This window comes from Melospiza georgiana, chromosome 6, assembly GCF_028018845.1.
Source record: "Melospiza georgiana isolate bMelGeo1 chromosome 6, bMelGeo1.pri, whole genome shotgun sequence".
NCBI lineage: Eukaryota > Metazoa > Chordata > Aves > Passeriformes > Passerellidae > Melospiza > Melospiza georgiana.
Genome location: NC_080435.1, coordinates 43,900,083 through 43,926,671, shown reverse-complemented (window position 1 = coordinate 43,926,671; position 26,589 = coordinate 43,900,083). Strand labels below are relative to the sequence as shown.

General features: G+C 35.4%; 1 protein-coding gene across 1 annotated transcript in view; it reads left to right on the top strand.

Moving 5' to 3' along the window:
- The window catches only part of CEP128 (centrosomal protein 128), a 102,165-nt gene that overhangs the window by 64,637 nt on the left and 10,939 nt on the right, over window positions 1-26,589 (top strand). The window contains exons 18-22 of the mRNA XM_058026634.1: window positions 4,470-4,519; window positions 7,190-7,213; window positions 18,459-18,536; window positions 20,377-20,490; window positions 24,059-24,164. Of these exons, the coding sequence (XP_057882617.1) occupies window positions 4,470-4,519; window positions 7,190-7,213; window positions 18,459-18,536; window positions 20,377-20,490; window positions 24,059-24,164 (372 nt within the window). The remainder of the gene's footprint in view (window positions 1-4,469; window positions 4,520-7,189; window positions 7,214-18,458; window positions 18,537-20,376; window positions 20,491-24,058; window positions 24,165-26,589) is intronic.

Genomic DNA, 26,589 nt, shown 5'->3' with positions numbered 1-26,589 from the left:
AAGAACTTGTAAGTGGTGTGTGATTAAACTTGACTGTGTAGATGTGAGCAAGATAAGTAATTTCTAGCTGAGAGAAACTGATATAGTCAGCTACTTGAAAATTCCTTCATACTTGATGGAAACTTGCTTAGCTGCCTTGTGCATCTACAGGAATGCTGCAGTATCTGTTCAGCAATTTTGTGGGAAGTATATCCAAATGAGTGAAAGCTGTAGGCTGCATATTTGAAGTGAGAATGATGGGAAATACTTGACATAAAAAAGCCTTACACTTTTTGATCAAAGCAAATTTAAAAGTAATATGATCAGAGTGTCTAATTAAGTGACTTCTCAAGAGTTTGATATCCACTTATATAACTTAAACCCTTAATGTTTAGGGTTACAAACTTTGGGAAATCCAAAATAGTTGGAAATCCAAAATCCCTGACTTGTGTTTTGGAGAAGAGCTTTTCTTAGCTTGATGATGCAAAAATTATGCTGACAGTTTTTTTTCCAAGCTGCCATTCTTTTCTGGTAATAACCTGGATTTCTTGCTTTAGTGCCACATAGTAGCTGTATTTTTTGTATTATGCGAGTTCTTTATTTTCCTGTGTGATCTGCAGCTGCTAGGGAGAGGTGAGAGTATTCAGTCAGACCTACCAGTAGCCTGAAGATATCTAGGATAGTTTACAGCATATTGCCTATGAATTCAAAACTGTGCTGTAGTGTGAATGTCCTCATCACCTCACTGAATCGCATTTTAGGGTTTCTCACTGTATGAGTAGATATCTATGGCTATAAGAATTGGCTCTGTGTGCACTTCTGTGTTTGTGCATTCTCCTTGGCTAGAAGAAGATAAACATAAAATTGTGGTATTGGTCCAATTTGTAGATTTTTCTCTGGCATGTCAATCTTCTCTCAGAATGTGAAGAGGAATATTGTCTATTATTATCTTCAGTTTCTAAAATGGGGGGTCATGCAGTGTTTGAAATCAAAAAATTGATGGTCCAGTTATTATAAAGTCAATGTCCTGTTTCCCACCTTTGTTACACCCAGCACAAAGCTAAAGGAGTTGAACATTTTAGTTCATAAGAGAGCTTTAACATTCTAGTTAGTTAGTGGCATATTAATGGATCAGCTAGGATAAATAAGGTAGTACTGTTGCATTTTACTCATTTAAATCAATAAATATCTGCTCCTAAATCTATTTGCTGATACTTTACACCAGCAATAAAATTTACAACTGGGGAGTTTGTGTGTGAAAAATCCTTTCAAATAACCCTTTTTTCCTCACTTGTCAGTGTGGTATGATGGAACATATAATCTTTATCTCCAGCTTAGTATTTGCAGTGTTTTGAAGCATACTGTGGTGGTTCAGTGTCAGGAAAACTGTAAGAGATAATGATTCTGACAGAATGTTTTAAATCATAACCTATATTTTTCCTGTAACTTTGATTAGTCACATCTAAGTCACTGTAGTGTAACTTCAAGGACACTCAGTTGGTGTATACTGATGCATAGCTCAGTGAGATATAATCTTTACATGATTTGGAATTTAGGCACTGTAAATAAACTGGTTTTGTATGGCTGCAGAAAAGCATGATCCCTAATTTTGCAGACAATGTCCTGAGCTTGCTGCTGATTTTGAACATCTTAAATATATCTGATTTTTGAATAGTTTTAGCTTATAATTCCTTATTGGATTGCAATATTCATATTTAGCTAGAAATAAAAAGGGAATATACTGATGAATATCTTTGTTTCTACATCTCATTTCTCTTGTTGTCTTTTCCCATGTATTCATCTTTTGAGAAGAGCCATCAATGCCTAAAGGTTCCTTTTTCAATAATGCTATTTCTTCTAGTAAATTTATAAATTGATGTGTTCTGTGCCCCATGAGAATAATGATGCATTGCTTTGAAAAGTCCCCAAGTACCCTGTGGTTACATTAGGCCTTGAAAGAAGATGGTAGCAGGATTGTTGTAGCAACCCATACCACTGTGCAACTTCTTTTATGAACAGAATTTGAATTAGAAAAACTCAGAGGCTGTTCATAGGATGGATGAAAGGAGTTCAACTAGGGCCAGTGACTATCTTTGCTCTGCTCATTGCAGAAACAATGCATTGTCTGTCTTAACTTTATTGCAACATTATTTTCTGGCACATGACATAAAGCATAAAACATATATTTAAGTTTGCACAAGAACTTAAATATGGGAAGTATTGTACAAATTATAAAATAAATCAACAGAGCTCTTCAGATCAAGTAAGCAAAGTTATTCTGTCATGATAAATGATGTCCAGAGGAATGGTATATGCTATATATGACTTGACTTTTTGTATAGCTGTTTAATATATATGGCTTAATTTTTTTTTTCTTTTTACTTCAGCTTTGGAGAAAACATGTCATTATTTTACATGGAATACTAAATGGAATCATCAGTTGAAATGCTGAACTTGATTTTTAAATATATGTTCATAAAGGATGCCTCTGTACGGGTGTATATTTTGTCAGTTAACACAACTTGAACACCCACCTGCCCTTCCAGGGACAGAGTTTTGTGAAGCACCCTGCAGGACAACTGATTTAGGCAGGAGTAGGATAAAGTAAATGGATTCTAGATAACCCTAATTTGAGGTGCAGAGCTTTCAAATCTAGAGACTGTTAGCAGAAATCAGTTCAATTTATTTTACATTTGTGGAAGATGTTTGAAGGGAACCTTGTAATAGCAACCTTTTCACTTAGAACAGTCATGCCTATACACTAACATTTTAATTACTACATTAGAATGAAAATAAAGCAAAGTAATAATAATTGAGGGGTTTTGGTCAGAGGGTACATGGGGATGAATTTTTCATTTCCCACCTTTTTCTTATAACTTATTCCTTGCTCCTAATTTTTTTTAAAGCTTGTATTACAATGCAAATTTTAATCAACTTACATTTAATACTGGAATATACCCAAGGTAAACATACAGGGCAGCTACTTTTCAACCCAAATTTTTGCACTAATGTTGATGGCAGTGCATTTGGCTAGAGTAATTTATGTGGCAGTTGGATCACTGCACTGAAAAAGCATACCAAAGAACAATCCAGAAAAACATAGATGCAGCAAAACAAAGTGAAGAAATTGTAATTTGACTAATTTTTAAAAAGGATTTGGAAAAAGTGGCATTGAAGTCAAGAAGAAATAATAGTGATCTCTCAGCTTGTGAAAGAATTAAGTAAAAATTTTTACATGGTATCTGCATCTCTTAAAGGACTGGTGCTTGGAAATAAGTCTCAATCCACATGCAATCAGAAATTAATAATAAGCTATGAAAAAAGAGGGTTGGAGTGCTCACAGGAAGGTTTCATAACAAGAGAAGAAGAAAAGATCAGAGATACAAAGGAAAAATGACAAATTAATATCAGAATATTTTCTGTAGTTACTACTGTAAATCATTGAAGCTTATCTTTATGAACTGTGTAAGTATCAGTAAAGTTTATTTCTTATGGAGGCAAACACAGATACTTTCAGTTAGCTGTTCTGTACTAGGATGCTGAGGAAATTGGCAGAATTCAGTCCTCTGATGTTGTCAAGGCAGTTTCATAATCTCATAACTCTCCTAATTGCTACCAAACTGAAGCACATCTGAATTCAAAGTCAGTCTCTGGCTTAGATAAAGCAATGCTCTTCTCATGCAGAACTTATGAGTGAACTTCTGATAGCTGAAATAGCCATAAGCCTGCAGCATGTTTTTTTTTTTTCCTGCTCTTTATGAGGTTATAACTTCAAGGTCCCAGAATTCTAAATATGTTACAATTTATCAAAAACATGATTTTAATCATGAAACTATGTGAATGAAGGAAAAAGGGAAAAGGAACTCATGGCATAAGCCACAGAATTCCAAAAAAAAATTTCAAATGTGAAAAATTACATATGTGCATATATGTGCTAATGTCTATAATTGTCACACATGATGATACAAGATATTAGGATTTTTATCTTGTAGAGACTGTAAGAAGCTTTTCTAATATTTTGTCACAGTGAATTATTTTCCTTAGCAAAATTGTTCCATTTTAGTGAGAGGAGGTAATTATTGTGAGTCAAAATAGTCTGCAGTGTTCTACAGTAACTTTTCATATACAATTGCATTGCTTTGACAGTCAGTTTTAGTTAATTTTTAGGCAGAATCTCTTTGATTTTTTCATTCAATTCTAAAAATGCACCAGAATATTTATTTCAGGATAGAAAAGTTTATCTGTAAATCTTAAAGCTCTTTTCCCCCAAGTCAAACTGTGTTCTTGAGGCTGTTTTTTAGTCATCTCAACAGCCCATGCTTGAAAACAATCATATCACTGACACTTTTAATTTATTATTTGATCAGCTGAAAAGGGGTGTTGTGAAATCTGTAAATTAAAAAAACTCAATGACTGTTTAACACAATACTTTTTCTATCAGGCCATGAGACAGGAATTTGAATTTACAAGTTCCATTTTTCATTTTGCAGAGCTACTAGAGAAGACACACAGAAAAGAAGAAGAAATGGGAGCTCTCCAGGTATATTTTCTGCTTAATTAACTAGCTACATTTATTGTTAAATTTCTTTAAACATATTGTATTACAGCATTATGATTTTCTGAACTGCCTTATAGCTTAAATTCAGATTTGGAAATATATGCAGACAAATCCAGACCCAATGGCTGGTAATACTCACTGCTGAGTTTTTTCATTGGTTGGGTTAAATTCTCTGGGCTGTGTTACCTTCTTTTGTAAAACCGAATAAAACTGAAAGTAAAGTATTCCAAGTAAATATTTAAAGCCTCCGAAGCACTAAATGTTCATAGCCACCTTTCTGAGGAAGAATCGAGCAGTCAGTATTTGCTAGGACCTGATACAATATTATAAATCCTTATTGTATGTCATCTAGCAGTAAAGTTGTTTGTGCTGAGCACTTTAAATTTGTGCTTAAAAACTTTTACCCTAAGCTCAGCTTTGGAATAGTATTTAAGCGTTGCAGTCAAAGAAAACATACTCCTTTTAATTTAAAATGACTAAGAAAGCAAAACCAGGCTGGAATGTCTCTGAATTGTGAGGCTCAAGAGGCTATGAGGGAGGGTAATGTGTGTATTCTTCAGAATAAAGAAAGAAAAAAAAGTAATTTTTAACAACAAATTGCTACAAACAATACCCAGTATGAACATAAAGAAAATTTGCATGCAGTGTGAAGAGTATCAATGAGTCAGCATTTTGTAAGTGTATTGAAAGCAGGACATTTGTGAGGGAATTGATGAAGATAAGGCTCATAAGGAAAATGACATTATGTATTGACCTCAGTTTTGACCATAGGATTTTGTTTGAAGATAAGCCTTCTCTTCTCATATAATAAATAGAAGGCATTTTGAGGGCTAGAGGTACCAAAGAAGTTAGTGTACAAACAGTTTGATCCAGTAAGAAGAGACAAGTTGCAAGACCCAAAAGTTGCACAACACACCAATCCAGCTGTTTCCTGTTCTAACAAAAATCTTGGCCTGGCTTTCTGGCAGCTCAAGTTCAACAAGGCTGAGAGCTTGTCTGCGTAAGCAGTTTACACAGGTGCATATCTAATTACATCAATGTAAAAAGATCTCCTTTCATGTGAAGCAATTCTGCATCTGCTTTCATGTGAAGTTTCATGGTTGACAAATTGTTCTAATGATATTACTTCTGATTGAACGAGGAGTAATTTTAGACTGCAGGAAGTTGCATCATAGTAGTATCTTGCATGGCTCTATGTGCCTGCCTGCCTGTCATGTTCCTGATTAAATTGCTTTATTCCTTTCCCTAGCTGGCAGTTCTGTTTAAGTGTGTGAATTGTAGTGCTCTGGCTGCTGTTCTTTCATATTCAAATGCTTGATAGCAGTTTTTTCTCCCTTCAGATATCCATGCTTTCACAGTCAAGTGGTGTATAAATTATCCATGGTAAATTTCCTAATACATTAGATGCTAGTCCAGAAAATTATCTGCTGAGATTGTAAGAGTTTATTATACTTTTAGAATTTGGCAATTATATCATGCACTTTAATGCATGAGTCATTTTGAAAACACTCTTCATTCTATCATTGGAAACATCCTCACTCTAAGACCTTTTTTTCAAAGTAGTCCTCTTTAAATGAAAAAAAATTATTTGAATTGATGTTCATTATTACCAAAAGTTTATGAGCTCTGTAAATACCTTCTTTTTCATGGTAATGAGTATGTACTTCATTGCAGAATCTTTAAATAAATATGAGTGTTTGCCACTGCAATTTTGTGGAGGAACAAACATCTCAGAATAGTTTTCAATATAATACTTTTTGTCATAAGTTTGTTCTGACGCATGGAAATAATCTGTATCTCAGACCTAGTTCTAAGGAAGAATAAAGACTTTAGCAGGTGGTAGGCTACCTTGCCTAAGAAAACATTGAGTAATATTTGAGTAAGGTTAGAGTTCCTGTAATGTCTTAATGGTCACATACTCTAAATGGGGACTCACCTAAACACTGGAATATATGTTTTGTCAAATAACTTAAAATACCATACTTAGTCAGGATATAGTACTATCTTGATTTTACTAACTTCATATTTTTCTTAAAAATACTTCAAAAAGAGAAAAGTATGTTGAAATATACACAGTAAATAAGTTAATTCTGTGTTCTTTGTATTTTGTCCTGGATTAAAACTGACACAAGTTTGTTCTATTTGTTTGACTAATGTCATCCTGTTATTAATAAAACATTATTCAGAGCTATTTCTGGATGAAAGAATAATGATAAAGAATTTACTTTTTAGTTTTCTAAGGAAATGCATAAAAGAAAACTAAGCCTGATGCTAAGATGATATGAATTCCAAATCATGCTAGATTTACAGTCAGAGATGATCAAAAAAAGAAATTTTTTTTGGGGTATGTAGGAGTAAAATCAGCAATATTGAAAACCTAATGCACTAATTAAAAAATATATTGTGGAGTAATTTTTGTAAAATCCTTTCTCACCTTGTTTCTGGATGGTTTCTTATTTTTGGGGCAATTTTCTAAGTGGAATAGTGTGATAAAGACATCCAGTGAAGTACAACAGTTCCTACTCAGTGAGTTTTTTACAAAAGACTCTATGTATGAGACCACCAAAACCCCAAAATTAATCCTATTCATCATTCTTTGACTTTGTGTTTATATTTTTTGCTTTTTAATGGCATTTTGTATTTTGTTTTTAGGAACGTATTATGGCCTTAGAAATGGTAAGTTTCTTAAATTAATTTCCAAACCAATCCCAATTACATTACTGATAATTTTTCTAAATTATGAGAACATTATTTATATATATACTTTTTAAAAAGTTGCCGTTCTGGGTTTTTAACTGTCATTTTACTTTTAAGAGAAGATGGGATAATTTTGCATTGCAGCTCTCTATGTAGATCTTTTACTACAGTATTTTTGTACTCTTTATATGAAATACAATGTATTTCAGTGTTGTTATTTTTCTATGCAGTTCAGTCCTCATCCCATCCCTGGGAAGAGAAATATTGTAGATTTTATCCATACAAAGGTGTTATTTTTCTAACACTTCTAATGTTTGAGGTCCATGTGATAGATCTAATTATTTCAGTGACTACTCTGTGTGCTTACTTGTTTGGTCAGGGCGGTGCAGGACAGAATGAGTTCATCTGCTCATATCCACACTGCAACTAAAAGAGTAAAGGAATGTAACTTTAACCACTAATTAATATAATTTAATGTGACGTTAAGTTGGAAGAACAAAACCTTATGCTTGTACCTGCTGTGAATGCATTTTCCAGATGTCCCAAGGTAGTCAGTCCGTCAGGTGGAATAGCTGGAATGAGTTTTAGCTTGCCCTATGAATTTGGAACCATTCTTCTTTCCCTTCACGTAGGAATGTCCAATAAAATATCACAAATTGTATGTATCAGGCCCACAGTTCCTTTTCATGAGAAATCCAGAAAACTTCATCTAGAGAAACCACTACTGAGACAATATCAATGCTACAAGTATAAACTTCTAAAATTTATTTGTCAAATTATTACTTTATTCTTTCTGATAGTCTCTGCATCTCTGAAAACAGTTTCCGATTTCAAAAATGTATTTTAAATGTATTCAATCTGTTAAAAACATCTTTCATTTAGTGATGAAAGGCCCTTTGGAAATTAGAGTGCTGTGCTGCAACACCTGCCTTGTGGAAGCAGGAAGCGAATGCTGATGTTCAGTGTCCTGGCAATTCACATGGTGCTGTGTCAGTGTTGACAGGACATTAATTCTGTTCAGGACCTTCTCTTATTCATGGTTTGCTTACATGACAACCAGTCAGGCATGTATCCACTGACATCCATTTCTCACAAACCATGAGTTAAACTGCCTGCAAATTCCTTGTCATTTCTGCTCCCAGAGCTATTTTTACACAGGCAGAGGACAAGTACCCCAATGTCATGCAAATTCTGTCTCTATTTTCTGACAAATTTTTATTTCTATTTTTTCTAGAACTTTTCTCCTTTTTTATACTCCCAATGGCTCTGACTTTAGTAAGGAAGATTTGTAAAATATTGTTCAGATAGAAGAAAGGGATGACCTATTTATCATACTATCCCACTGTTCTCCCTTTCTCTACAATCCACTCACTTCCAACTCCTGCACTTGCCAGTAAAATTGTTGTAGTGGCCATGAGATGATCTTGCCAACTTAGATAATAAAAAAATATGTTGGGAAAGAATTGTAACATGAACCTTTCAGATTCCATTCAGAGCTCTGAGTGAATTAACCTTCCAGTCATAGCTTAATTTAACTCAGCGGTTTTGTGAGTTGCAGCAGTTGAGGAGGTCCCTTGCCTCTCTCTGAGCCCTGTCAGCTCCTTCTCCTCTCAGCAGTCTCTTTGAGCTGGAAGCTCCATCTCCTGTCTACAGTACCTGGCAGTTTCTTGGGTCTTCTATTTCCTTAGCCAGCTCCTGTTTCCAGAGGAAAGTGCTGTTATTGTGAACCTCCTTCAAGATATTACACAAGCCTGAGAACAAATAGTACCCATGTAGAAAAAGCTTTTGGATATTTTGGCACTTTTTTGCAATCAGATCAATTTTGCTGTATGATTCAATAGGTATACCGCTTTTGCTCCAGCAAGTTGTGCAGGTCAGGAGCAGAAGCTGGAAGGTAAGGAAGAGCATGGTTTGTTAGACAGACTCACTAGTGGATATGAAAGGAGATGAAGAACCTAGATGTTTTCTGGAATAATCCTTCAGCTCTTGAGAAGTGCCAGAGAACTAACAGTTATAGGCAAAACTGAGATTTTGCATATCTAGAGGTTGTGTTTTGTTTGGCTTTTTTATTTGGTTTAATGCTGTTAATTAAAGTGAATTTAATTATTTAATAGCTATTAACAAGTAAATATCCTAATTACTTTAGCAATCAATTATTTAGTCTGACATTTTGAGAGAATGAATAGGATTAAAATAACTCATTTAATTGAAAGATTATTCTTGAGTATAGTTTAGTTGTTACATACAAGATTTGGCTCTATTTGTAGAGAAAGGTGTATGACTTTTTGGAAAAAAAATCTGCATTGTATTCTCAGATGAGGCTACAGTGGAAAGCATATTTATTTCTCATAAAGATGTCAGGATGCATTTTGTAGGTGCACACTGCTACTGTGCTGTGCTTGGGATTTTAATGAGTTTCTATAAAGTATTCTGTTCTTTGTTTGCATAAGCTGCAAGTCATGTTCCTCTGCCTTACGAGTACTAGTCTGACATAGAAGACTGCAAAATTTAATTTTAAGTCAACCACATCCTGAAGTTATTCCAGTGAACATATGTATTCTATATCCTTTGATCAATAAAACAGCTTGTTGCTTTCAGTAGAGAACCCAGAGTGAGGTTACCACATTTCTAAGAATACTTGGATCAGACTTTTCTGGACACAATTCAGCTTTTTGTTACAATGTCCATAAATCTAGGTTAATGTTGGTAATGCTGTAAGTATTCAGCAAAATTGTTATTTTAATATGAATTTTTGGTTCAGTATGAACATTTATGCATTTTGTTGTTGTAATGCATTTTTATGTTCAAGAAAGTAAGGTTTTGAATCAGTAAAACAAATTTCTGTCTGCATCCACTCAGCAATGTAAAAGCTATTAGATTATTCTCTTGTAGTAGCATGCTCAAATTTGCATCAGTTTTATGGTTTATCATCCAATTTAAAAGAAGAATTGGAAGGATAACAATACCAAATGCATTTTGTAGAGAGATTATGTGACTGCCTGACACCATCCATTTTTATGTGCTTGTTCTTCCTTTCTGTCTCTCTCTGTGTGCCTTCCATCAATAAGTAAGTCTTGCTGTTAGCTCTTGAGATTATTTCATGATTTTCGTACTTTGCTTGTATGAATGTTGAGGAAATACTGAATGGAAGGGTTAATACTTTCTTTTCTTCTTTAATTCTGTAGTGTCTTGCCAAAACTACTATTACATCAAAGGTTTTCTGGTCCTCCCAGAAAACAGCCATTCTTTGATCTTAAAAAAATGACCAGGAGCAGTTTGAGATCCTCTGTCCTGCCGGCCTCGCCCTTTCCTTTCCTTTCATCGGGGAGCCAGTGTGTCACTTCCCTTTGCTGGGCTTCCCAGAGCCTTTTCTCTGTTCATTACCACCAAGTGACTTCTGTGTCCTGTGGGCTCGCAGCCTACCGCTTTTTTCCTCCTAATGCTCAGCTTTCTCTTCCCTTCTTCCCTGATGTTATCTTCTCACCCTACGTATTTATTGCTCTTGTTTAATACCCAGCTACTTGTCCACCCTCTGCCCTCTACTCTTTGGTGTTTCACTTGTTCTTTCAGGTTTTTTCAAATGCCATCACCCCTAATTTTCTAGCCCTCAGAGTGAAAAGCATTTCCTGTGTTCAGATGGAACCTCCTGTGTTTCAGTTTGTGCTTGCCACTGGGCAGCACTGAAAAGAGCCTGGCTCCCTCTTCTTTACACCTTACCTTTAGATCCGTGTGCACACTGATGAGACTTCCCAGAGCCTTTTTTTTCTCCACACTAAACAATCCCAGCTTTCTCAGCTTTTCCTCACAGGAGATATGCTCCAGTCCCTTAAAAATTTGTTGTCCGTTGCTGGTCTGGCTCTTGTATGTCTCTTTTGTACAGAAGAACTTTGAACTAAACCCAGCACTCCAAATGTTGGCTGATTAGAGGAGAGGGATCACCTCACTTGACTTGCTGGCAATGCTCCTAGTGAAACCCCTACATGCTCTATCTATGTTCCTTTCAAAATTAGGAAAATTTGTTCCACATGTTGCAAATATAGAACATTTTTGCCAATGTTTAATAAACCAAAATCCTTCATTTTTAAATTAGAGAAAGTAAAAATCGCAGGAAAAATGCTTATTGCAAAAGATTTAAGTAATCTAAAATTATTTATTTCAGTTGAACTAGGAGTAGTAGTATACAGCATTCTCATTTTTCTTTAAAGTAGTGATATATGCATGTAAATGTGATTTTAAAGAGAGATTCTATGAGTTCCTTCCACAGGATCTTCATGAGAAATCACAGAATCACTGAGGTTGGAAAAACCTCCAAAACCCTCATGTCCAACCTTTGACCGAACACCACCTTGTCAACTAAACTATAGCCCTAAGTGCCATGTCCAGTCATTTCTTGAACACTTCCAGGGATCACCCTCCAACCCCTCCCTGGGCAGCCCGTTCTAGTACCCTTTCAGTGAAGAAATTCTTCCTAATGTCCAGCTTGAGCAGCTTGGGACCATTTCTTGTCCTGTCACTTGCCTGGAGAAAGAGACCAACCCCCACCTGGCTACAGCCTCCTCTCAGTCACTTGTAAAGAGTGATGATGTCCCCTGAGTCTCCTTTTCTCCATGATAAACAACCCAGCTCCCTCAGCTGCTTCTTATATGAATTATGTTGGCCTTTAATCTGTGGAGTATGTATCTGAGTTCTTCCACAGAATGTAACTTGATAAGACATAGATTTGTGCTTTATTTTTCTTGGTTTGGTTTGTATTTCATAAAATAAGTTATATTTTGTTTGAGAGCAGACTATTGACTAGATGTTTCTAAGTGCTGCTAGGTCCTTCATTTTAGATTTAAATGCTTCCTATTTGATCTAGGTATAACCATAGGAGCACAGGCATCAGTTACACCTATTACACCTATTTTTCTTTCACTATTGGGAGCTTTTTATTAAAATAGGGAAATCCATAAGGAAAACTTCTAATTCTTTTCCTACTCTGACACTGATTTGCTGTGAATCCTTGTTTAAATAACTTCTCTTTCTACTGTAATTTTTCTCACCTGAAAAACTGAGTGATATTTCTTCTTTCCCATGAAGGCTGTGTTAATTGAATTTTTGCAATGCTTTCTGGAAGGCTTGATGAAATACTGTTAGCATAAAAAACTTTAACATAAATTACATGTAAAGATTTTTAGCCTGCAGTGCTTCATAATGTTAAAGATGAGCAACAAGGAAGTCTTTACACCTTTTGAGAATGTGTTCTCCCTAACATCGCATTACTTTGCACACTCTACTTCTTGTGTCATATTTCTTTTAGTTCCTAGGAATTATATCTGGATGTCTCTGATCAAAATCTTAGTAAATGATAAAGAATGGATTCTGAAAAATTACTCCTATGGACCCCCAGAGTACTTGGAACACTGACTGATGATTCACAGAAAGCTACCTTGCCAAAAGACAGCAGTTTCCTCCATGTTTCCAGCTGTTAGGATGCATCAAACAACTGCAAATTCATAAAATAGTTTCCTAATATTTTCCCATGTAAACATTCCCCTAGTTAGCACAGGGATGTCATGTGCTTATGAATAAGAGAAAAGACAGTCCATGTCATTGCAAACAGGAAAGGAAGCATTCATGAAGTTCCTTTAATTAAAATGTGGTCCACCCCATGCAAAAACATCTGGAATCTAAATTGAATGTTCAAGTAGTTTGACATTGGCAATGCATTGTTAGCAAGGTCATTTGTTTTCCATTAGTGTAGTTTTTGCTTAAAAAAATTTTGCTTGTTGAAACTCATGAAACAATGTAATAGAGAAAAAAAAGCCAGTTGAGCATTGACATTGTAATTTGATAAAATTACATGTGTTGCCTACCTTTGTGTAGGTAATTTGACTTCTTGATGTGCTGAAATCATCAAAACAGTGGTATAATTGGAGTTATGATATACGTGGAATATAAAGATATAAAATCAATTTTTCTGTTTTCTCTGAACTTTCCCTCTCTACATATGATGTACTATTCACAGAATGTTCCAGCTGTTGTGGAGTTTGCCTGGTGTATAAAAGTCAGCAGAGCACCTCAGGCCTCTCAAGCAGAACCACCTGCTTAAAAGAAAAGTATTTGATTTATCAGTGGAGAGCTAGAGATTGAAGCTGATAGTGCATAGTTTTACAGATCTTAACAGGGAAAGCAAAGGATACTTTTAAACATGCTGTATGCATCCTGTTCTTGCTATTTTGGTATTCAATACACTAAGGTCATTTAAAAATAAGTCACTTTAGGTCACCTCCAACACTGTATTTTTCGTTTGAATTGTAACTGCCTGCTGTCATGCATTGCAGCCAGTTAAAATGATGTTGCATTTAATCTTTTTATGGTTATTCTTTGGGGATTAGCTAACTGGTACTTAAATTAACTCTTATTTAAAAAAAAAAATATCTGTGCAATACAGATAGCCATTTGTTTTTACCTACTTCAGAAAAGAAAGGAGCACTGTACTTTAAAGTCAATGAAGTTTGGTTTCTGGTTTATGTTTATCTGTTTTCAATATATTGACTATAAAGGCAAACCTCAGGAATATTATATACAAACCTGCTTTGATTTATTTGCATTTAGCATTGCAGCTTTGAGACTAAAAATAAAATCTGTCTTATTTTGATTTAGATCTGTCCCTTGAGACAGTGTGAAACCATGTATTACCAAGAACACATCAGAATAGGAGGATTAACTGTTCACATGCAGTTTAAACATCAAAGTGTTTATATGAAGTCATGGAAAATAAGTAATTTGTTTTGTCATTCTCTGCGAAAAATAGAATGCCCCTTTTAAAAGTAAGTAGTCTTTATTTTAAAAACAGAGAGATTAGTAGCACTCAGTCTATTGAAGAGCACTGCTGTTAAGTAAAATGCCATTAATACTGCCTCAGACAGTACAATGGGTGTTTTTTCCTCTTATCAGTACCATCAGTGCACTGGTCAGTACCTGCTGTTGCTTGTTATACAGAAGTAGACAGATGTGATTGCTGTCTTTAGGATTATTTTTATGCATTATGGCATACAGCTCTCTGATTTCTGGGAAAAAATTTAACAGTACTTAATTGGCCTCTATATCAGGTGTTTCTAACATCCTTTTCCATGTTTTATCTGTGTGGCTAAATCTGTCTTTTTAATAGAATAGAGTGTAGTCATTAATGATACAAGTATGGCATTTGAACCATCTTGAGGAGGTTGCTGTGATTTTCGTTAATTACCAGGCCTCTTCTGTGGACCAGCTAAAAGGTCTTTCATCATCTTTCCCTCACATTCTTCAATGTATTTCTTCGTTGCCACCTTCCTTACTGAACCTCTCCTAACAACAAAAGTTGCTTTTTTTCTTTTTTTATTTGCACATCACTACCATTCTTTTCATTTGTTTTATGGAAAAGACACATTTCTGTCCCTGAAAATGTTAGTGTGTGAGTTATCCTATTCAAGTCCCTCAAGACTGCTCAGAAGACTGTGAGAATTTTACAATATAAAAAGAACCATTCTGGTCAAGACCAAAGGTCAATCTAGCCCAGCTATTGACATTGCAACAATGGCCCAAGTAAAATGCTCAGGGAAGACTGTATGAGCAGGACTAACGTGTATTTTGTTTCCCATTTATTCATTCTGATTCCAGCTGTTCAAAGGCTTCCAGACTTAATGTAGTTTCTGTGAATTTGGAACCATTCTGTGGTCTTCCTCATTCATGAACTTGCCCAGTTTTCTGCTTAAAGCCATATAAAATTTTCTATCTTTATGTGACTTGTGATTTTACATAAATTGGTAATTAGTCTTCTCAGGCATCTCTCTTACTGGCTGAAGAGTTCTATTCTTTAGAGTATTGTGTTTATAATTTCTCACTTGGAGACAGCACTCCATGGCTTTGAAAATTCTTGTTCAACTTCTCTGACCTTTCCCTTTTTCCCTTTTGAAATAAAAATCCACATCTCCACTCAGCAGTCAAGATACAATTGGATTAACGATTTGGGACAGTTATGTTTTCTGGCTTTTTTTGTCCTTTCCTGATTATACTGAGTGTTGATTTTGGTTTTCTGATTGATACTGAGCACTGCATTAGCAGATTCTTGGTAATTATGCATCACTACCCCATGATCTGCTTCTTGAGCAGCAATGGTTACCTTAGAGCCCATCATTTTGAATGTGAAATTAGATTTAAACTTTAGGAGTCTAAAACACCTTTCAGAAATCCAAGTAGCTTGTACCATTCTTTATCCACATGATTCTCAACAAAACCAAAAAACCAAAGACTGACTATGCATCTAACCCAAAGGCTGGTCTTCTGCTTTCAGGATTATATTTGATAACATAACTAATAAGGATTAGCAGAGAAACAGCTAATTTTTTTTCCACTACAAAAAGTGCATGAAATAGAGGGGACATATTTAGGAGACACTTTGGAAGAACAGATGATTAACATCTTCCTTAAATTCATTTACCGACAGTGTTGACATGAGGTCTTGGCATTGAAATTAGAGAAGGAATTGAAAAAGAATGGCTTAAGGCATAGGCTTACACCTAAGGGCCTGAATTCTTTTTTTTTTTAATGAGAAGAGATCAGAGGTCATCTGTATTAAAACAAGGTGGGTAAATGGAAAGGTAAATATCTATATACATATCTTTGCAGACGTGTAATTGCAGAAACAAAATAACAAGTCTCATATCCTCTATCTAATTTAGTTTATTGGTACTGAATATTGACTACAAATTCAGTCCATGTTAGCTGCAGATGAATCCCATTGTTTATAAAATTTGACCTTTTATTGTTATGAATATTTCTTAAAACCTTAAAACCAGAATGTTAGGAACTAACAAAGAGGTAGACATCACTGCTTTTAAACAGATGGTGTGTCTTCATTTAGGTTACCTTGTTCATTTCGGATTCTACACTCCTCACTCCTAGTCTCCATCTTTTTAAAGTTGTTGCCACTTGTGCAGAGAAGCTTCCATTGAGTTTTCTTCTCCTGTTGTGACTGAAACTTTTAGTCTCTGGGATCTAAATGGAATGTTTTTCATGGTGGTCAGACTGAGATTTTCCAGAACTAGTAACAGAGGTTTTGTAATTAAGAGCAAGTTAATTTGGTTTGCACAGGCCTTACAACATAATATTTGATTTCAGGATTGATGGATTTTATTTGTTTTAAGATTTTGCTTTAAAGTACCAAGGCAGTAATATGATTAATGAAGCCCATTACTGGTAGATTGAATACCAGACTCGCAGAAACTTAAGCATAGAAATGTGATTTTGAGAATTATGGAGGAAATACTAACTGTTGTTCAGAAAATACAAACAGTTCTGGTTTTACTTGCTCTTTGGCAAATAATAGAAGGACAGCCTTTGAGAAGCTGCAGAGGCATCTGACCTGTGGGACATGACTGTTCTTTGTGCGTGATAACCAACTTCGTCTGGACACAAAACCAAAACCATTATATTTATTTTTTCAGTTCTTTGCAGTTTTCAATGGGCTGCATTTTTTGTCTGGTGGGTGTGAATGTGAAATCTTAATGTTGAGGCCAACCGTAACTCTTCCTAGAGTGGTAATTCAGTAGTACTCACCATATGCCTAATATAGTATGCCTAATTTTTCAGTAGTACATACCATATGTGTGTGTGGTAACCAAAACTGCACACAGGACTCAAGGGGGTCGTAAAAGGAAATCAGGTTTGATAATAAGAGGAATTTACTGTCATGAAATGAAGACAGCTGTGAGCAATGATGTTGTTGTCTTTCAGGTGTTTTTCAATACCTCCTAGCATAATCTATTCCATAACTTTACCATGCAGTAAAGGGAAACTGACCTGTAATTCCTGGGGTTCCTCTTTCTTGCCCTTCTTTAAAATTGTGACAAGGTTTGCCAGCTTCCAGTAATCTGGAACCGCTCCAGATTCCCAAGACCACTCAAAAAATATCAAGAGAGGTTTTTTGATGACATCAACTGACTCTTGAAGAAATCTTGAATGAATGCCTTCATGCCCCTTAGACTTGTAGGGATGCAACTGAAGCAGCGAATCCCACACAAGTTCAGGGTCGACTGGGAGTTGATCATCTCACAGTCATGGTCCTTCTGCTCAGGGCACTGTGATCCCCTTGGTCAATCATCCTCTGTTAGAAAACAGAGGCAAAGAATGCGTTAAATGCCATTGCCTCTCTCTGCCCTTGTTTGACCATCCTCATCCTGTAAAGGGATTAGTGTTTTCTTGCACTGCCTATTGCCATGAATATATTTTTAAAAACTCTTTTTATTTTCCTCCACATTTCTGGCCAGTTTCAATTCCAGTAGAGCTTTGGCTCCATGCATTTTCTCCTTACAGTGACAAGCTGTACATTGTCTCTGTGTTCTTCCCATATCAGTAATGTCTCTTATTCTAGTCCCTGGAGACAGCAGACTTCCCTGTGAGCTGGCTCCAATCTGCATAAGGAGGCCCTCCATTTGCTTTAGAAGGGTCTTTCCTATTACAACTGCCCTTCATTTTCCTGTTAACAGTGGTCTTGGTGCAGAGTACAGGTGGTGTTGTTTTAGGAGGCCACACTATCCCAGAAGGACCTCCACCCACCTCATCAGTAGTCTGGCCTTCTGGTTCCAGAGCCTCACATGTATTGTAGGGGGTGCCAGTCCTGCCTGTCAAATTCTGAGAAGGTGGAGGAACCTTCCTCCTAGTACATGCTGTGCCCCGCTTCCAGCCTTCACCTTTTAACAGACCCTTGGCTAACAGTCCTTTGACTAATTCCCCTGCAGGGTTCTGGGTGCATCAGCTTCTCCACTGTAGTGGAGGTTCATGACTCCTGAGAGTCTTGAGACTGTGAGACTCTGAAAATAATCAGTTTCTCTTTTGCTTGTTTGCTGAAACACTATGTAGCCTGTTCACTTCCTCCTGTAGCTGGTGATCAGCTCCTTAAGCACAGCTCACCTTCTGCAAAAGAATGGTGAGCCCCAGCCTCATGAAGAGGTACCAGGCATGTGTGGCAGCCTCTGACCTGGAGAGCTCCATCTCCCATCAGCAGGTCTGGCTGGCTGGCTGGAGCCTCTGGCATGGCTGCTTCAGTGAGTCCCACAGCCACTTTGATTGAGCTTTAGGGTGAGTCAGCACCCTAACTGAGGAAGCTTGAACTAGTATGCCAATAAGACTGGGTTTGTAATATGTGAGATGGCTGAAAGAATGGTTTTGTTTTTAATGTTTTAACTTGTGTTCTGTTCTTTAGAGTACCCGAGTGGCTTTAAATCACCTGGAGTCTGTGCCTGAGAAACTGAGCCTGTTAGAAGAATGCAGAGATACCGGGGTGAGAAATATTTCATTTGACTCTCTCAGTACTTGTAAAATATTTTGGTTAATTAACAATATCTATGATGTACAGATAAGTTCTTTAATAAGATATTTACAGTTGCATCTGTATGTATTATATAGACAGAAACATACTGAAATTTATTTTCGTGTTTATATGGATATTTTTGAAGTTATAAATTTAGTTCTAATTATTAATACTACTCCATAATGTAGGCAAACATTGATAACTTGGCATAACAGGTCATGTGTTAATTACTGTTTCAGAATATTTTTATGGAGCGGTAAATTCTGATATTACATGTTAAAAAATGAAAATTTTATAATTAAATGAATTATGCCAGTTGTTTCAATATTTAACTCAATGAGTGAAAATAGATGAGCTTCATAACTTTTTTGTTTTGTTTTGACATAATTACAATACTTGTTACTTAATTTTGCAGTACCACTATCCAATCAAGATGTGTTTGGACATAGTAGGGCATATTGACAGTAGCAATGACATACTGTCAAGAGTGATAAAGCTCAGGTTGGATTTTCAGTGGCTAAGTGCCTAAACCCCTGTACCATAGTTACTTTCCATTTATGAAATGGGTGGTTTAATAGAAAAAAATTTGTAGCTTCCTTGAATGATATAAATTTTAAATCAGTATTAAACCACAGATCAACAAATACATAATGATTTGCATTTTATTTGATATGTAAAATTTCTTAACCTGTGGTTGTCATAAATATTTCAAAATATGCTTGTTTGGAGCATTATTTATTTTGTGTTGCTGCATGAGGTCATCAGATAATGATTCTACGCCATTTTATTGCTGTCATCATGAACAGATTTGGTAATGCACATACCAGTTAAAATATTTGGGTTTTTTATGAACAATATTGTTGAGGTGTATAGTTTTAATTTCACATTCCACATATCCCCAGAAGAGCATTTTTGCTCTGACAGAGGTTTATGTTTTCCTTCTGTTTCTACTAAAAGAAAAATTTTGTTCTCAGCAGGCCTCTGCAATCTCCTTCACACTTGCCCTCTCACACTTAACACTACTATGAAATTCCACTGTAATTTTCTGGTTTGCTGTAGTTATAGCTTAGCCAATATTTGTGAGATTGGAATGCAAAATCTTTGGTTTCAGTCGGGCTTTGTCCTTCTCCATCATGCTTAATTTTTTAAATATGGTTTTCTGAAGATGAGCCCCTATCAACACAGTGTTTTGTTTAAGAAATAATTTATTATTCAAGAGGGCTAAGCTTTATGCCTTAGCTTTGAGAAGGATGTCAGTTTGGAGCTTCGTTACTGTTTGCAAATAACATATTGGATTTTTTTGTACAATACCTAGCAAGTTCTTCCTTCCATGTTTTCATTGGAAGGGAGAAGGCAAGAGGAAGTAAGTTTTGGTAAACCTCTCGGGTTGTCTAGGAGGTTTGTTAATTCAAGTGAATTATGTTTTCTTGTGAAAATACTGTTTTGTCCATATCCTTAGAACCGTTTTTTCTTCAAGTGCTTGTTTCCTAGTGTTGAAATTAATTTTCCACCATTGCAGAATTTTTCTTAGAGGGTATGTTATTGCCGAAGTTTGGAAAGTGTTACAAGAAATCATTCAACAATTAAGGATAAGACCATTTTCGTTTTGATCTGCATGTATTTTAACATTATTTTTCTGTACATAGCATTATGCTTTTGTATGATGCCTGTAGTTCAGCCTCTGAAAGTTAGTTCTTAATTCATTCTTGCTGTGGTGAAAATCCTTGATGATATCTGTGTTTACAATAGTTAGAATTTCTAGCTACTTTTTACATTATGAAATCATCTAAATCTTTAAATTCATTTCTAGGAGTCCCATTGCCGAAAGGAGATGATTGAGGAGAGGTATATGAGGTATAAAGACATAGTGACTTCTTTGCAGCAGCAGCTGGAAGATTCAAAGCAAAGAGTTGGGCAAGTCAAGGTGTGTGTGTGTACTCCACTTCTGTGTCCCAATTGCTTTCAATCAGCAACATAACCTTACCTTACTAACTCCTAGTACAAACACAGACTGAAATCATGCATGAATGTTTCTGTTTCAAATAGCTGATGGCATGGCAGGTATATTGACATGGCATGAAATTTGATGAATTAAAGGTTGCTTTCATTGTACCCATGCCATGGATACTTTCCAAAAAATCTTTCAGCTTTCACAAAAAGGTATCTTACTGTGTCTTACTTCTCTGAAGTTCTTACTGCTTTGTCAAATTGCTGTCTACAGCAATTTTTAATTTTTCAATTTTCTCTTGTCCTTTCAAGTAAAAGATACAGATAGAAATCTATTTCCCCTACAAAAAGGTTGACTAATTTATAAATTACATGTAGCAATTCTTCAGTAGTTGATATTTGCACTTATTGGAAGCAATTCTAAGTGAGGTCTCTTTCATACATAAATGAAATCCAGGCAAACAGAAGGGAAGTGATTTGCTAAAGGTCACTCACTGGACTTACAGCAGTGCTAAGCATGAATAACTAACTCTCTACAATACAAATCCAGTGCTCTTCTTTAGAAACTTTGCCTGTAATGAGTTCAATTTTCCAATTATTAACATGCTTTCTTTCCCTTAGTAGCTTGTTGATTGTCATATCACTGTAATTGTAATAGCAGCTTACTTCAGCACAACTTATGCAAGTGTTTGAAAAAAGTGATCTGACCTGAAGAATCATACTAGTATTTCTGCTACATGTCTCAGTCAAATCAGTTTCTTTGGCAGTGCATCAAACCTGTGTCTCTAAGCAATTGAGCTCAAATTGAGGATCACACACTCCATGAAAAAGATAGAAAGATGTTTGTGTTCCCCAACTTATAGGTAACCGTCTTCCTATTGTCTTTTAAAAAGTGGAAAAGCTAAAATAAATACAGAATGTTTTAGCTTAGTAAGTTGCTGTTGTGAGAAGGTACTAAGTTACTTGAGAAAGCTATCTTGCTCTTCTGTAAGAAAGAATTGAAAGGAGGAAACAGGCACAATCAGTATGTTGCTGGTGATAATCTTCAGTATCTTGAATTTCTTTTCCCTCCACAGAAGCATTACTAAGTCAGTAGCTACTGAAATTTGGAAAACATTGAAAAGCTAAGTGGAATGCAATCAGCTGACGGTATAACATTGCACTAAGCTGACTGAACTTACTGAACTTGTGTGATTTGAACTCAATAATCAGAATCCAGTACAAAGCTGATTCCAAAACAATTCTCTTTCTTTAGACAACTGAGAGCATTTAATGGTTTCCATTTAGTCAGGCCTAATTGGGTTTTTGCATGACATACAGTACTTTTTGCTGTCACGGCTGCTGCAAATAGAACAGAATGTTCAAAACCAAGTAACAGACGGGTGCTAATCTGATTTCAGTGATCAGGCTAGCTTAGACTAAAAAAAAACCTTTTTAATGCTTGCCTTTCTTACCCTCCTTTGAAACTAACTCAAATGCCATTTTTTATTTATTTATTTTTCTGTTTGTCAGTTGGGAGTCTCTAAAATTGATTGCTGGAAGACTGTAGGTTTGAGGACACCAAAGTTGATTATTTCTGGTATTTTTGGTTCACGCTGTGTACATACTGCCCCTGCTATACGAACTAGACAGATACTTAATAGATGATAAGAAAATCCATGTTTCTATTAAAATTTTTACATTGATCATTTTAGATGGAATTACTTCTGATATTAAACTTCCTCCTCTGTTAATGTTTTTCTTTCTAGCCTTTCTTATATTACACTTGTTTCAGCTTGCTTGCCAACATTGATCTCAGACAGGCATTATCTAATCTTGTGTCCCAGTCTTTTCATTTTAAGGAGGAAAAATTAAACCAAAGTTGAATGTTCCTCTAAAAGCAGGTCTTTTTCTTTCTTTCTTATGATTTCTTCTGTCCCTGCTCAATCTTCCTACTCTTCTGTAGTCTTGTCAGATGGCTTTAAAATACCTGTTGCTTAGAAGTCCGGAAAAATCATACTTTCTATTTGTATGTTTTAAAATGGAAGATTTCCAGTAACAAAAGTAGGCCATAGGCTGGGATGATACCATCAGGTACAAAAATCTTGATTTTTCAATGAAGAAAGGGCCAAATAATAGTAGATGAAGATGAAATTGGGGGAAAACTTCATAAATATAACATATTAAAAGAAAATAGCAACAGCAGCAAAATCAAAGCAGAAAGCCAGAGGAAAGCTGGAGATAAATGTTTTCAAGTAGAGATATAAATATTTTAGGAGAGTTTCCCTGCCACAGATGATTGACCATCCACTCAAACACAGCAGATGAAGTTGTCCATGAAGCACATGACAAAAGGCACATTCTCTACATTAATATTTCTGTGAAAAGAAAGCCATTTTGTTTTGCAGGTACTGGTAGAAGCACCTTTCTTGTTTAAAAACTCTTCTTTTAAAGCATTTCTGGAAGCAGAATGAAAAAACAAAAACGTTTTTTATTCTTTAAAAATTGTTATTGTGCTATGAACACTTTAGGTATTAAGTCTCTCATCAGCACATAAGGGGATTAATATGTATAATTCCCATTAGTCTTAACAGGAGTAAATCCTTCTTCGGTGATGGAACAAAAGCTTCTTGTATCTCTAAATTAATGTAATTTTTTTTTGTTTAGTTTTCAAATCTTATGTATCAACGTAAAATTAAGTATCAACATAAATGATAAATTGCAAGATGTTTTAACAAAATTCCTTGAGGCTTTTTATGATAAGAATTCAGCAGTAATATTGTTTGTTTTATGAATTGATGCATTTATTCATTATGACTTCTTCTCATTTCAAGAAACTGAGTAATTTGGATACCAAGCCAAGCTTTTAATCTCATTTTGGATTGTATTGTGACTGGGGACTACTTACTGCAGAGCTAATAGAGATTTTTCAGGGATTTTTGTTTAAATGACATTTTTAAATTTATCTTCTCTTTTTAGCTTGTAGACCAAATGACTTTCCTCACCAAGAAGCTCTGCTGGATGGGTTTAGCCATAAATAGTAACATTGTACTTAAGACTTTATGTAATGGTTTAACAAAAACATTCAAAAGCACCTTTAAGTATTTTGACATGTGAAATCTATGAACTTTAGGTTTCCTCAGTGGCAGTGAAATTAGATTTATATTTATTACTCCTTGTGAAATTAGTATGAACCATTCATTGATGAGGAAGTCATTATTCACTGATGTCTGCCCTGCTGATATGGTGTGTGCTGAGCTGTGCATGTGATGTGAATAGGAAAGAGCTTTTTACAACATGCTGTAGTGGCAAAGACTTGCAGTGATGCCAGTGCTTTTCTCAAGGCAAAGGAGTTTTTCACAGACATTTTATAGTGGTGAAGTGGGGATAAACGTGTAAGCAAATTTGAACCTAAATGCAATACTGAGAATTCAGAGAATTCAAATCAGTCCTTTCCAGTGTGTGTGAAATCACATCATGTGCCTGTCTGTGTGCTACTAGTTTTTGTTGAAGTTTGCAGCTGCTTGATAGTGATAGATAAAATTATTTTTATCTGATTCCCATAGGATGTGAAAATGGATGCTGAAATTTCTGATGTAGAAGTGGCTGCTCATTCTAGTTGGCGAACTCAAAACAGCTTTTTGTGCAGCTCACCGCTTTCAAGTTCAGGATGTAAGTATTATAGCACAGGAAAAAAATGGTAACACATTTTTTTCTTCTAAAAATTTTTTTCCTGGATGAGTGAGATGCTGTTTTCAGAAGTGCTGGAACCATCTTAAGTATCCTACTGTGTTTTAGTTTTAGATGCTGGATGGATGTCTTTGCCTAGGAAGTACTTCATTACATTCCACTGACAGTTGTTTGGGTTTTTTTGGCTGGGACATTAAATATATTTTGTTTATCTATTGCAAAGAAAAGGGCTGCCATTGAATTCTGAATCTCTGCTTAACAAGTCATCCCTCTGTAAGCTGTGTAGACTCTCTGGTCTTCTGAGGGACCACAGAGATATCCTCAGACATGGATTCTTTCCAAGATCTTTTATGTGTGCCTGTTAGTCCCATGCTTGTATAGCATTTTCTCAGGGAAAGTTGAATTCACTAATTCTACTTCAATAGTGTTTTTAACTGTTTTTTCTCTACCCCCATGTGCATATACAACTTGTGTTCATGTGAAGTCATGGGATCTCTGATTCAGCTGAGAAATGCTCAATAAAACATAGGGTGTATTAGGTCTTGATTGGGTATGTAAGCACACCTTTGCGTGAGTGTCACAAGTAACTTAAAACCCAGGTTTTTAAGGGGGTTTTTAAGCATATCAGTACAAGGATATCAAAATACTTCTCTTCAGAAGGGTATCATCTTCCATTTATTTTCAGTATAGCCAGTTTGTGTACTGGGAACCTATTTAGAAAGTTGCATTCTCTTGAAGCCTATTTCAGGCTTCATTGCGCTTTGAAATGTTGCATCTTTCTATGAGTGCTGTGGTGTATTTCTGCTCACCAGTAAGTCTTGAGTTGATCTGATGAGGTTAAAGGTAATTGGTTTCTCTTCCTTTCAGAATCTATGGGCTGGAGTTAGTATCTTTTTGCAGAACATATTGAATAAGAGTAGTGGGAATACAGCATAGGAGATAATACCTCTGTATCATCTGTACTGCAGAAGCACTTTGCCTTGACTCAGAGTTGATTTTTCTGTTTTCCCAAACCTCATCCCTGTCAAAGTCTTGCAAATCAAAGTACTGCTGAACCTGTTTTGGGTATAGAAAAGAAGTAACAGATGCCCCACAGAATATTCAGATAAATGGCCTCCACCAGTCCCTTCCTGTCCCAAGAATTCCAAAACTGTTCACTGCAAAAATTTACTGAAATTTAAAAATGCAGCATAAGTGTTCCTAAACTATTTCAATATCTTTATACTGCTTAACCTGAATTAAACAAGCTAGAACTTTGTTGCTTTAAAACTTTTTAATAAATTTTAGGGAGTTCTAAGAGAAATAGGATCCATGTGATCTGAATACCAATCTGATGAAGCAGTTGTGCATGTTTATTCTCTGATTCAACTGTTTTTTACCAGCACTAACTACTAAGTTTTCTGGAAATAAAAAAATAAATTATTAACAAAAGACAGTGGTGATTCAATTCACTACTTAGTCCTTATGGCACTGAAACATGTGGATTACTCCACAGACTTTGGTTTTTGACTGGTTGTTACTTTATGCTGAAACTGATTTCCACCAGTCAAATGTGTATTTTGAAGTTGTTGGTATAGTTCTTGAGGACAGTGAAAATTCTGCTGTGGTATAAGCATTAAGGAGATTTTTCAGTGAGTGGCAAATGAAAAGTCAGCTACTTCACTCATGATACTCACAAAAACATAATGAACTTTAAATTTCAGTAATGGTATTAATTAATTCTCATTTGAGATTTTGACAGTGAAGTATAATTTGACATCTTTGCTCCCAAACCTACTGTAGCTTTTAATAAATCTTCCTATACATGTCATCATCTATTTTCTGTGATTAATTGTCTCCTTCTTCAGAAACAGAAGGATGGAAATTTTTTTCCTTCATTTGCCTTTTGGAGCGGTTTGCAAGCCTTTGTGATTTATATTTCCCCATTCCATCTCTCTTCAACTCATGCAGCCTTACAGACTATAGATTCAATAACTAATACTAGAAGCTTCCTTTCCAATGTGAGTTTCCTATGACTTGTGGAGAGTACCCAGAAGGAGAGCAGACTCATTGTTATAATTAACTTATTTGTGAGGGAGATTGTGGGATTTAAGTTTAAAATTGGTTGACGAAAGAAGAACAAATAGCATGGGAAAATAAATAAGGGAACAACAATCTATTTCCATATATATATATATATATATATATGTTTACCAAAAATTTGTCAATGTAGCAAGCAGTTAAAAGGAAAGTAATGAACATCAACATTGTGTTTTGTTTCTGGTATAATTTCTTCAGTTATAACAGCTTTTCCATTATAAACATATTTTAAAATATGTTGAGGGAATGTGCTTTTATTTCTGTACCCATTTTCTTAGAAATTAAGAAGTTGAAATGAGAAAGTAATTTATTCAAGGAAACATTCACT